This window comes from Rhineura floridana, chromosome 2 (assembly GCF_030035675.1).
Source record: "Rhineura floridana isolate rRhiFlo1 chromosome 2, rRhiFlo1.hap2, whole genome shotgun sequence".
NCBI lineage: Eukaryota > Metazoa > Chordata > Lepidosauria > Squamata > Rhineuridae > Rhineura > Rhineura floridana.
In genome coordinates this window covers 43,801,393-43,814,545 of record NC_084481.1, presented here as the reverse complement: position 1 = coordinate 43,814,545, position 13,153 = coordinate 43,801,393, and the positions used below count along the sequence as shown (strand labels likewise).

The window sequence follows — 13,153 nt, the reverse complement described above, 5'->3', positions numbered from 1 at the left end:
AGGTTGTATAACAGCTGGGCTCCAGAATTAATTGCAAATACTTGTGAGTAGGCTACAGAATTTGGCACTACTGCAAAAATCCTGCTCCAACAACTCAGTAGCACTTTTAAAAATTGACTGGCTTTCTACCCGTTCATTTTTACAGATGTCTCGAAGTTCAAGGACAAAACGTGAAGTTGCAGAGAAGCAGATAGACGGTGGCAAAAGCTTTTCTTTGTTTTCAGAAAGAAAATATAAGACTTTGGTAAGCGCTGGCCTTGACTTGTTACTAATTGCTTTATGGCCTTCTTTTAGTTTGTGAATTAGTCATGAAATGTGGATGCCAAAATAACATGAGTTTTGTTTATGCAGTGATGTTATGCAAAACAATTTACAATTCCAAACTATAGTAAATGTACAGTTGAATAGGCTTTTGAGGTATATTTAGCATGTTGTTTAAAATAAGTTTATTGGGCTATATTTAGCATGTTGTTTAAAACTATTGCAGAGTCTTTTATCACCTTAGAAATTAAAATTTAACACTTTTATTTGGGCATAAATGTTTGCGGATGAGAGCCCATTTTATCAAATTACAAAGTGGGCATTAGTTGTGACAGCTTATGCCATAATAAAATTATTAGCATTAGATCCAAACTGAGTTAATTAGCTCCCACTGAAATCAATGGCACAAGTTGGTCCTGACTTGTTAGTTCCCATCAATTTTAATGGGACTCAGCTGCAGCTAGCTTAGGCTGCAATCCAAACCCCCAATTTGCTACATGGAGTGCATGTAGACAGGGTGAATGTCTCCCTCCTCTCAGGCCAAAATAGCTCTGCTGGTCTCTGCCTGTGGAATGACACAGGCATCACTGCTGTGGTGTGGAGCTTCCCATTCCATCCATTGAAAGTGGGTAAAATGAGGCATTCTGGGGGAGAGGTTTTCTGGGATCCACAAAGTCTTTAAAAGGTACCACAGGATTTTTTAAAATGGTTTTAGCCACAACAGTACATGGCTGGGCTTTTGTAAGACTTCCGAAGAGGGACAGATTGTCATAAGCCTGAGGACAGAGACAGAATGGATTTTTTGTACACCCCTCGGACAGCCTTTTTGGCTCAAGGGCAGAGTATAAATACTGTAAATGAAATCACAATAAATGAAATAATGAAAGGAAATCTTGTTTTGTTTGTTATTATGTCTTGATTTTATTGAAAAAATTGTCTTATCCTGAAAGTAGGACTTTATCCCTTCATGTGAATAGTGGCTCAGCAATGGAATAAGCTTAATACAATTTAAATAGTTTCCTGCTATATCTTTTAAAAAAAATGCATTGGTTTTTCTTTCAGCTGCAAAATGGCATGCTTGACAAAAACACTGAGTATCTGCTTTCATGTATGCACTTTACAAATGCTCTGTGTATTTAATGCAGGAATGTAATGAGGAGGCAAACTGTGTCATCCTAAGATGTCCCCTTCAAGGCCTGGACAGCAAAGCATCTGTTGTGTTGCGTTCCAGGTTATGGAACAGCACTTTCCTAGAGGTATGTTCTGTTAACTTATTTTATATAGCTTTAGCCTCGCTCCTTTTATTTGATCTTATGCCAAGTAATCTTTTTGTTTTGTTTTCTACCCCACTTACCAGGAATACTCTAAAATGAGCTATCTAGACATTGTCCTTAGAGCTACAATCAGCATCACTGCTGCAGATAATATTAAGCTGGCAAATGAAGCTACTCATGTGAGTCTGTAATATTTCTTTAACAATGGAGGTTGCACCGTTTCTTTGATTTTGAGGAACGGAGCAGGTTCAAACAAGGAATGCTTCCAGTATTTCTGTGGGTTTGGGGGTGGGGGTGGGTAAGCACAGTGGGGTGTGCTGTAGCTCAGTGGTAGAGCACCTTCTTTGCTTGCACAAGGTCCCAGATTCAATCCCTGGCACCGCCGGATAGGATTAGGAAACATCTGCCTCAAACCCTGGAGAGCCGCTGCCAGTCAGTATAGCCCAAGGGTGGGGAACCGTTTTTAGCCCCAGGGCTGCAGTCCCTTCTGGGGGCCACATACAAGCAGCGGGTGTGGCAAAGGCAAAAGTGGACAGACCAACAAATCTTGCCTTTTTACAATAGGCTAGTTTCGATACACACTCACACACCCCTCTCTATCCTCCATCCAGGCAAGCAGGAGGTATTTATCGGGATTCAAGGATACCATTCCAGTCTGGGGGGGGGAAAACATCCAAGGAGGGTGCAAAGCAGGGCTGGTGAGGGGCGTGGCCTGGAGAGAGGGTGCGGACAGTACTGAGCTAGATAGCCCAATGGGTCTATGTTCCTACTTTTAGTCGCTATTAAGAAATCATCAGGAAAAAAATCCTAACCTTGTCCACTATGGATTCATAGCTCAGAAGTTTCAACGTGGGTGTAAATTTTGAAATTGCAGCACATTGTTTGTACGCAATTCTCTTCTCTCCTCTCGACTGACATCTGTGTCCTGTCCTGTTCTTTTGTAGGTGCGGGTTACTGTCTTCCCTGCAAAGACAGTGGCATTGTATAAAGGGGTGCCTTGGTGGATCATCTTAGTAGCCATTCTTGCAGGATTGTTAATGCTTGCTCTGCTGGTATTCTTGCTATGGAAGGTGAGTTGTTTTAATAGTACACTATTGAATATGTGCTCACATATTCCCCTTCAGGAAAGGGCCGTAGCTCAGTGGTGCAGCATCTGCTTTGCCTGCAGAAGGTTCAAAGTTCAGGTAGGGCTGGGAGTGACTCCTGCCTGAGACCCTGGAGAGCTGCTGCCAGTTGGTGTAGACAGTACTGAGCTAGATAGACCAGTGGTCTGACTTGGTATAAGGCAGCTTCCGATGTTCCACGTAGTAGCTTTTGGATATTTTTTTCACAGACGGAAAGAGGCCATTATCCATTTGGAATAGGGAAATGTCTTTCCTTTGGTTGAGATGTTTAGTAAAACAACTTACCTACACAAGCAAATAGTAGGGGTAAAATCTTATTAAAAATTTCATTATTTGTGCTGAAAAATACCAGATTACTTTTCTTTTCTTTTTAGGATAGTATTTATCTTCAAATGATGGCAAAATAGTACTTGGAAAATTCTTATATAAAATGAAATCACTTTTGAAACTATTAGGAAATGGGGAATCAATTCCTATTTTTTTAAAAAAATTATACATATATATGAATCAATAGTTAGCCCCAATGCTGACATTCAGTCCTATTTTTACATGTCTACAAAGGACAAAATTCTGAAATTAACCAAGATTATGAAAGAGACTGACCCAGTCCACATGTAACACTAAGTCAAATGATGGTTTACCACAAACAAGCAAATGTGCCTATTCTTGGAGAGACCTTCTCTTCTGGTCCTGCTGTTGCTGCACTGCTATAAGCTAAACTATAGTTTGGCTTAGTATTGCACCTGAACCAAGCTCATGGTTTATCTTCCCCAAATCATGGCTTAGCTCACAGCAGAGTAGCAGAAGCAGAACTTGAGGAGGGGCAAAGTGGCTGCAATCTTCTCTCCAAGAACCCACACGTTTGCTTAATCATGCTAAGCCACGGTTTGCCTCAGCGTTACATGTGAACTGGGCCAGTCTAATTCATGATGGTTAGCTTCAGAATGTTCTTCTTTGTAGGCATGCAAAAAAGCCTCAGTAGCCTAGTGTTATGTTGAACCAGGTCACTGTCTTGAGATATTTTTTGCTAAGACCTATCCATATATCTGTATCTATAAACACTGTGTGTCTGTGTATGTGTATACATGAATACATGGGCTCCTGTTGGGAGGAAGGGCGGGATATAAATTAAATAATAAATAAATAAATAAAATAATATTCTGCCCCTTGTATCAAAAGATGGTTTTGACAAGTTACCTGAAAAATATAATGGGCACTATCATTCTCCACATGAAGACTCAGTGCCCAGGTGTGGGGGAGATTCCTATAGGATTCAATATGTCACCCCTCCTATTTCAGTGTGCCAAGACATTGCAGGGAATGGGAGGTTGGTTTATATCTCCCATATTTCCATGCAGTTCTCCCTCTTAGTGCATTTTTGAATTAAAGAGCAAGGTGCTAAGTTGCCCCCCCCCCCCAAAATAAGACACACAGTCCTCTAGGAAACCTTTATGCACAGGCACTTTCTAAAACCTTTCCCCTCATTAAGCTGCTTTGAATACTGAATCAAAACCAAATTCTGTTCAGACTTCACAATGATGCTTTATCACTCTTTAAAATACCCATTTGATTCCTTAGAAAAGTGAATTTGGGTATTCTTTTCTGCTACAGAAAGCAGCCATTACGTGATTTTAACTTGTGCCAGCCCAACACATTTGCATCAGTCTCCACAAAATATTTTTTTAAAGAAATATTTGGCAGCCTACTGATAGTTAATGTATAATGTACATAACTGAAGGATGGAAACAGTAAACAAGGTAGCTAACAGTGGAAAAATCTTACTGCAACTTGAAAGGTTTTTGAAGAGCTGTGACATAATTGAATTGAGTTTTTTAATATGTGCATACAAAGAAATCTGGTTCACCCTTTTCTTTTTGGTTTTCACATTAGTCCATAACATTGACTAAATGCCTTGCTTCCTTATAGTGTGGTTTCTTCAAGAGAAATAAGAAAGATCATTATGATGCCACATATCACAAGGCTGAGATCCATGCTCAGCCATCTGATAAAGAGAGGCTCACTTCTGATGCATAGTATTGATCTACTTCTGTAATTGGTAATTGATCGATTTTTTTGAATTTGTTAGCTGCGGGACATGCTTTTGGTTGTGGTGGCTAATGACTGAAAGCTTGCTGCATCTGTTCCATTAATTGCCTCATATTCAAAATATCAGTTTGTGCTTGCTTACATTGTTTATAATAATCTCTCTCTCAATGCACGAGGATGCAAATTCTTTTGTCAATTATTTTTAACAGCTGTTTTCTTGTGCATTCTTCCTTGAAATTCTGAAGGCTTTCTACTTAAGGTACCTTGACATTCTGAAGGTTTTCTACCCCAACGCATAGGCTCATGATCCAGGAGACAGAATGTGCCCCTGGATCCTTTTTATTTTGCTCTGGAAAAAGGAAATAATCCTACGCTAAGCTATGTTAGTGGCTTTTCAAATTGTGTTCTAAGGAACCCTGAACTCCTTTCTTCAGTGAGAAGATCAGTAATATCAGGACCAAACTAGACATGTCATTAAATGCATCTGTGCCTTTAATATACAGGTTCTTAAAAATGTAAACAGCCTCCCCCCCCCCGAAATTATCAGGATCCCAACAGGTATAAGAATGCAAAAAGAGCCTGCTGGATCAAGCCAATGCCCCACCTAGTCCAGCACCCTGTTCTCACAGTGGTCAGCCAGATGCCTATGGAGAGTCTGCAAAAAGAACCTGAGAACCATAGCACTCTCCCCACCTGTAATTTATAATAACAAATTTATTTTTGCTGTCCGCCTCTCACCCTGAATGTGGTTCCTGAGGCAGATTACATAGATTTAAAAAATACAAAACATACCTAAAACCAAATCTAAACAAATCCATAAAATCCTTAAAAACAACAGTACAATGGCTTAAGAGATAGAAATGGAACCAAATCCAGCAACTGGCATGTAGAAGCATACTGCCTCCGACTGTGGCTAGTAGTCATTGATAGTTTTAACCTCCATGTAGGTTAGGGCCTGCTGCAGTCCTGAGGAAAAAGCTTTCTCTAAAATTGTTGTTTGTGCTGGGAGGAAATCCCTCACAGGCATCAAAGCGTGATTCTTACCCCTTCCCCAGCCAAAGCAAATACCAGCTTCAGAAGTGGGATTTTCCTCAGGACTCTAGCGAAGGAGGAAAGGATTAAATTCCCTCTCCCCACCTGCTGCAATCCCAGTAATAATGTCCTCTCCCTCCCGCTGATGCTAGTCACATTTTTTAGAAAACTGCTCATTAAATTAAATGCAAAGGTACTTCATGTCCTTCTAAGTTTAGCCTTGAGACAAGCTTTTCTGAAATACAGCTTGCCAACCACTACTTATCTTTCTGCAATGTGCAGGAGACGATTAGGTATGCCCTAGAGTTTTTGGTCCTCCTGGACCTATGAGGAGTTGACCTTGTGTCTCATGTGCAATGTATGTGGAACCTAGGACATGTCTGAGAATCCTCTGCAAGGTGCAGGGACCCTGAACAGACTCAGAAGTAAACTGATGTGGGAAGTCTTCCCCCAAGAGAAGTCATGGAGCTAAGCTGACATTCCCTAGCAAACAATGAGGAGCTGAGTAACTTCAGCTCTGTCACCTAGATATAACAGCATTCAGTTGTGAGGCCTTTGTGCTGTTTGAATAATAGTTTATCATGTAAAAGAGAAAGCAGAAAATAGGTTATCTGAATATGAACGAGCATCCCCACCTCCTTAGCTTTTACTATTGCAGTGAACCCTGAAGCAAGAACCTCTTTAAGCTTGTTTGTGGAAAAAAGAGTTTTCTGGCATTGATTTCAGTAGAAAATAAATTTCTGGTACGTATACTTAGGATTTCAGCCTTAAAACACCATACCAAGTTTTCATACAAGTAATGAAACTATTAGAGGCGATGAATTTAACCTTGTCTGTGGATTCTTTCAACATCTTTTATGGACCACGATTACATTATGATTTTAAGTTTTTACTTTCACAGTGGCCACAATCTAGCAGAGTTAAGGCTGCAATCCTGTACCCATTTGGAATATGCTCCACTGAACTCAATGCGACTTTCTTCTGAGTAGACATATACAGTAGGGCCCCACTTTACGGCGCTTCGCTAATGCAGCGGTCTTAATTAGATGCAATTAGACTAAAATGCCTCATATGGTGCTTGTTCTGCTTTTATGGCGGTTTTCGGGCGTTGCACGCCATTCTATTCAATGAGTTCTGCTTTTCAGCAGTTTTCGCTTTTCAGCAGGGGTCCGGAACGTAACCCGCTGTATGTGTGGGGCCCTACTGTATAGTATTGCACTCCAGGTGTGCTTAAGTCCATTTGGATTGTGGCCTATGTATGCAGTCCACAATTATTAAACCAGTGTGAGATTTGTCATATGCTTCAATACAGCATGAACCATGCCCTATGCAAATTTTAAGATTTCCGATATATTTTGATATTATACTAGCATTTCTTATGCTCAGAAGTGAAATAGCTTTATTAACTGCTAATGCATGTCAAAAGTCTTTTATCACGGTTATTGCCTTTTCTTGTAAAAGGCTGTTTTTGATTGTCAATCTCTGTGGGAAGTTTATGATAATTTTCTGACATTTCCTGTACTTCAATATGCGGTTCTCCTCTGAAACTTACCTACTGCATGATGCTGTATGCTCTCGCAAAACTTATAGTCACATATAAGTAAATAATGTATTGTGCTTGCTAGATTGCCAAAACAACCACTTTCATCTTTAATACATCCAAGCATTACATCTAAAAGAAGCTGAAATGGTAGATAGGAGAATGAGCCATTCCTCAGACAAATCTAGTGTTTATCTGAGGGTACAAACCTGTTGACTTATCTCAAGGCCAGGCATGGCAGGTGGAGGGGGGGGGAGAGAGACACTTATCCTGGGTCTACAGGCTCCTAATCTAGCCCCTAATACTGTGAGAAGAAAAAACTGAGGCTAGGTCATGCCTGAGGATGTTTATGCAAATTCCTTGTATCTATATGGAGTATTCAGAACTTGTGAGATTTGCTGGAGCCAATGAGAAGCAGCATTAAACAGCATAAGCAGCATTCTGAACAGTGAGCTTCGAGCTCCAAGCCCTGCTTGAGAGACAGAGAAAAATGCCCTTCCTGTGTGACATGTACTCTCAAGATCTACAAGTCCCCAAGTTCCTGCAGACATTTCTCATACATAGGCGGGAGGTGCCAAAACATTAGAAAAGGGACATGCACCACAATGATCAAGCACATTGAGATCCTAGGGACCGTGGAAGCCAGAGATGCTGCTAAGATTTACAGGTTTCATAACAAATGTGAATAGATGAGCTAGGCCTCTGGTCTACACAGTGTGTAGAAGAACCAACGCTATACCTCCCCAGGGTCAGGGAACAGTGTCTGCATCAGGCCTGGTGGGAAGTGAGAGGTGTGATCCCTTTTCCTCCTCAAGTTTATTTATTTATTGAATTTCTTAGTCGCCCATCTGGGCGATGTACAAAATAAACATGCAGATACAATAAACATTAAAAATCTTGACACAAAGATAATAAAATCTAGCCCACCCCAAAAGCCTGCCTGAAGAGCCAGGTCTTCACGGCCCGGCGGAAACTCATTATAGAGACGTTCTTTAGAAAAGTGGGGCAGCTCTACCAGGGCTGTGGAGTCGGTACGCCAGACCTTCGACTCCGACTCCTCTATTTTTCTACTGTCCAACTCTGACTCCTTCATAAATGGTAAATGTATATTAACTAGTAATAACAAATTTACTGTGGTAAAATGGTAGCACAAGGCATTTCATCACCACCACGTGAATCCAGAGCTTGGAAAAGTTACTTTTTTGAACTACAACTCCCATGAGCCCAATCCCTGGGGCTGATTGGAGTTGTAGTTTAAAAAAGTAACTTTTCCAAGCTCTGGATTCACGTGGTGGTGATGAAATGCCTTGTGCTACCATTTTACCACAGTAAATTTGTTATTACTAGTTAATATACATTTACCATTTACGAAGGAGTCGGAGTTGGTACATTTCTACCGACTCCGACTCCACCCAAAATTGCTCCCAACTCTACGACTCCGACTCCACAGCCCTGAGCTCTACACAAGAGAAGTTCTCACTGCTGAGTGCCTCTCTGCTTGCTGCATTGTGCTTACATTGTCCCTCACTTCAACCCGTGAATCTTCGGTGCATGCTAGAGGATGGGGGGGGGAAGGCAGAGGTTCTGCCCCTCTTACCAATCTGGCACAAAGTGGATGCCAGTCCCCATTCCACCCCCACCCCTCTACAATAAGGAGAACGTGAGAGAGATCTTTTGCTTTGTGCTCCTAAATAAATGCAGACTGCCAGCAAGAGATTTCTCATTGCCACTGGTGACAATATTTATGGGGCCTTGCCTACAGGGACTGTCTGCTTGATTAAGAAGGTTGCTAATAAAGGGTTACTAATCCAAAACCCACAAACTCACCTTGATCTTGACAACATAGGAAATAGTACCCTGTTGGTGCATATAGGTGCATATTGTAAAATAGAGATTTGAAATTAATGGAAGTGTTTTCTATTTACCTGCTTGGATTGCACTGTTTGCTGTCTCCTGTGCTGTATCTGGGGGACTGCATGTTGCTTCTCTCTTTAAAGGAAGACTGCCTGTTCTACTAGTGCAAGGACATAATCACACATTTAACTCTAGTCTTGAATTCCCCCCTCCCCGCTTCAGTGTGGGTTCTTCCAGCGTTCCAGGTACGATGACAGCGTCCCCCGCTACCATGCTGTAAGAATTCGGAAAGAGGAGAGGCAGATCAAAGATGGAAAAACTAAAGAGAATTATGCAAAAAAACAGTGGATCACAAAATGGAATGAAAATGAAAGTTATTCCTAGGGATCACCCCTGAACTGAAGGCTCAAATGTTTTTTAAGGTGTCCCTGATTCATGATGGAAAGATGAAGACCTATCTACAGAACTCACCTTTTAAAAAAAGATGTTACTTTTATATTAAAGCTTTTTTGTTTTACCGGCCTAACTCTTAAGACCACCTAAACCAATCTATATGCATTATCTAAAATGTCCAATCTTTAAAAAATATTTCAGTTCTAATCCAAACCATCAGTCAGGAAAGGAAGACGGGAGTCTGTAGAGGAAATTATGTGATAACTCAGGCTGTCCTGTCTCTCTATGGAATAGTGCCATACAACTCCTAGGTCTGTTTTCTCTCAGCTTAATTTTTGCAGCTAGAATTCTGGATGCCTGTTTGCTCCTCCTCCACCACCTTTGCCACCCTCTAGTTTCCTCTTGGGCTGACAGTCGTGGCTTATTAGAACTCTCTGGCCAGAATCCGAGGTGTGTATTAGGTCTTGCCTACAGTTTGAACTGCATTTTAGGTCTTGCACCTCAATCTATCTTGAGTTCTTGGGCTTAGCTTTCTTGCCGTTTTGCATACCTGAGCAGCTACCTAGATCCCCACTAAGATCCTGAGATAATTTACTTAACTATGGGTGCTCCTGCATTTCAGTTCATTAGTCTTAATTTAAAACCAGTGTCTTGATAGAAAGGGATATCACCTTCTGTTGAGTGTCACATTTTTGTGGGGAGAGTAGTCTTGCCACCGGTTATGTATTTTTTTTTTTTAGTAAAATGGTATGAGACTCTGAGTGTAACAGAGTGGTATTACCTACCTACCTACCTCTCCCACTTGCAGACAAGGGGGTTGGACTCGATGGCCTTATAGGCCCCTTCCAACTCTACTATTCTATGATTCTATGACAACAGCCTGGTTGTGGCTTCCCAGTGGTGGTAGCAAACAAAGCATTCACTTTGGGTTTTAGGGATTGTTGTTTCAGGGAATTTCTAAGTGAAAAGGGTGGGGTTTCAAACGGATCTGGTCATCATGCATCCTAACCTATCGCCCCAAACCTGGAAGATGCTCTCCCTAATCTCAAGACATACGGAGGCTGGTTGTAATTATTCAGTTGTGAGAGGTAACTCTTCAAATGGTCAAAGGTTATTACTTCACATTTCTAGGATTAAGCCATCACACTGAAAAGGTTCAGTGGTTCAGTTTAGGTTCTGAACTCTGGTAGACCCCTGCTAAAATTAAACCTTTAACTTTATATAAGTGACCTGATGGATTTTTTTCAGTTTTGGGGGAACAAGTGGTTTGGATTTTGAGAGGCTTGAGAGATGCTTGTTTTGTTTTGCATTGCTGAAAAAACTACATGCAACAGAAACAAATGTTTCCTGACATTTGGATAGCTTTTGTGTATTGGGGTTGTTGTTGGGTTTTTTTATTTTTGCCAATACATGTGTATGTATTTTCTGTAAGAATGTATGGATTCAAGAACTAATGTAAATTGGTATGGCTAAATTTCTAAATGAGAGATGAAGCTCAACTTTGTCTGGAAGTCATATTCACATGGAAGCCATTCCTTCTGTCTATGGGTATGTAGAGGATAGGTGATGTTTCTCAGTAGTGAGACCATGGCACTTTGCACATGTTTAAAGGCATTCTTTCCTTTAAGTATTGTACCAGTCCTAGTGTGTCAAACGGAAGGGAGTTTAAAAATTACAGTCCTGCCAGTCATGAAACTACCAGCCACCAATGTATACAGTGGCCCTGAGATGTGTTCTTCAGGTAAATATGATATATCTAACAGTGCAATCTTTTATCCATCTATCCAGAAGCAAGTCCTGTTGAGTTCCTTAGATCTTATTCCTTGGTAAATGTCTATGAGATTGCAGCCTAAACCTGCTAATTCCTTCTCCTAAAACTTGTGTATAGCCATGGTAGTTAGTGTAATCTTAAATGTGCAATAGGTTATGTTTCAATGTTTTAACAGTCAGTTTGTGTGTATCTGTCGCTCACACCAAATATACACAGGTTTGTTCATTTTTTAAAGCTTGAATATTGGTTGTACTTTTTTGTATATACTGTAAGTCTTTTCTATATATTTATTTTTACCATAAATCTTTGTCTTGGACTAACTGTTAAGCCAAAGATTTTTAACTGAACACTATCAAGCAATAGCATATAAAAGTTCAGATTAAAACTGAATCATTTCCATTAAATGTGCCAATTCTTAATCCTTTGAATTTCAGTGACTAAAACATTCTTGGAAAGCTGTTCTTTACCTATTTCTCATTATGTAGTAGGGAAATATTGTATCTTCTAAATAATTGGTGCACTAATGCATACCTACAGATGTTTTATCTATAGAAATTTTATATCACTAACTTAATATGGCGAGTGCTCCTTGGAGTGAGCGAGGGAGGTTTTCTAGTTCTGAATTTGGAACAAGATTAACTACTGCAGACGTTATAGCACTTGACACAAAACAGAAGCTCCGAAATTTAACTATGGATCTATACTGGTCCAATTTAAGACTACTGAGTAAATGTCATACAATACCTACATTTTAATTGTAAGAATAGTTCCATACACTTGTGCTGCTTGATACCTGTGATGATAACAAAGGTATCTGCAGTTTTTTAAAAGCTACATCTTAAAAAAATATTGGTACTGATTAAATAAGTATTGTAAGTGTGCTCTAACATTTACTATATACGAAATATCAACAAAACCTTTAGTATGTGCAGAGTGTGTGAGATTGGATAAAAACTATGCAAACTTTAAATATTTATCTTCAGGAACCAGATCCTATATGCCTTATTCTCTACAGTCACACTACAAAAAAAAATCAGCTCAAGATGATTATTGTCCTTTTTAAGGTTTGGTTTCTGGTTGTTAATTTCCACTTCTTTCACTGCTTTATTGTTATTCAAATCTCTTTGCCCACATATTTTATAAAAATTCCTTAATTTTTCAAAAAGGCTTCTTTTTAAAAAAAGTTAAATGTGTAAACTTAGTCTCATCAAACGTGTTACAATTCTATGGCAATGTAGTCCACCAAACTCTGCTGATGCCTCTTTCCACCCCAGTTAAATGGGGCCCCACACAAGACCCCCACAGCAGCATGTCTGGTGGAGAGAATCTTAAATTATTATCATTTAAAATCCAAATACTATGGGCTTCGTCACTTGAAAAGCTAGAATTTTAAAACACTACTGTCTCTTTTCATAAAAACACAACTGTGATTTTGGTGCTTTGCCAAGAAGAGCAAATCATAGGCAGTGTTAAATTAGGACTGGTCTAAAATGTCATCTCAAGTCACATCACTGGTATATATTCATTTTTACACTGACTGTTACTAACATCAAATGTTAAATCATTGCTAAAAATCACCTGTGGATATTTGTATGAAAGTGTGAAATAAATTTTGTATGAAAAGCTCTTTCTGTGATGGTAATAAATTGTTTACTTAAAAGTGTGTTAATTTCTGCAAACATGCAACAAATAGTTGTTTGGTTAGGGCCACTTCACACATTATATGGCAGAAAAAAATTGAATTATAAATGATATTCAAATTATAAAATAGTTGGTATAGCAAAAACAGTATTGTTCTAACAAGCATATTTCTGAGTATAGAGACAATCAAGAAAATCTATTAGCTTCAGACTTTGAT

General features: G+C 39.7%; 1 protein-coding gene across 3 annotated transcripts in view; it reads left to right on the top strand.

Annotated features, from left to right (window-relative positions):
• Nucleotides 1-12,929, top strand: part of ITGA6 (integrin subunit alpha 6) — an 81,148-nt gene extending 68,219 nt beyond the window's left edge. For 2 of the 3 annotated variants that reach the window (XM_061608488.1, XM_061608490.1), the window contains exons 21-25: nucleotides 146-244; nucleotides 1,407-1,517; nucleotides 1,619-1,714; nucleotides 2,480-2,605; nucleotides 9,354-12,929. In XM_061608488.1, the coding sequence (XP_061464472.1) occupies nucleotides 146-244; nucleotides 1,407-1,517; nucleotides 1,619-1,714; nucleotides 2,480-2,605; nucleotides 9,354-9,515 (594 nt within the window). In that variant the 3' untranslated portion in view covers nucleotides 9,516-12,929. Of the gene's footprint in view, nucleotides 1-145; nucleotides 245-1,406; nucleotides 1,518-1,618; nucleotides 1,715-2,479; nucleotides 2,606-4,585; nucleotides 4,716-9,353 lie in introns of all 3 variants that reach the window. The other variant, XM_061608489.1, reaches the window with a different exon arrangement.
• The last annotated feature ends 224 nt before the right edge of the window (nucleotides 12,930-13,153 follow it).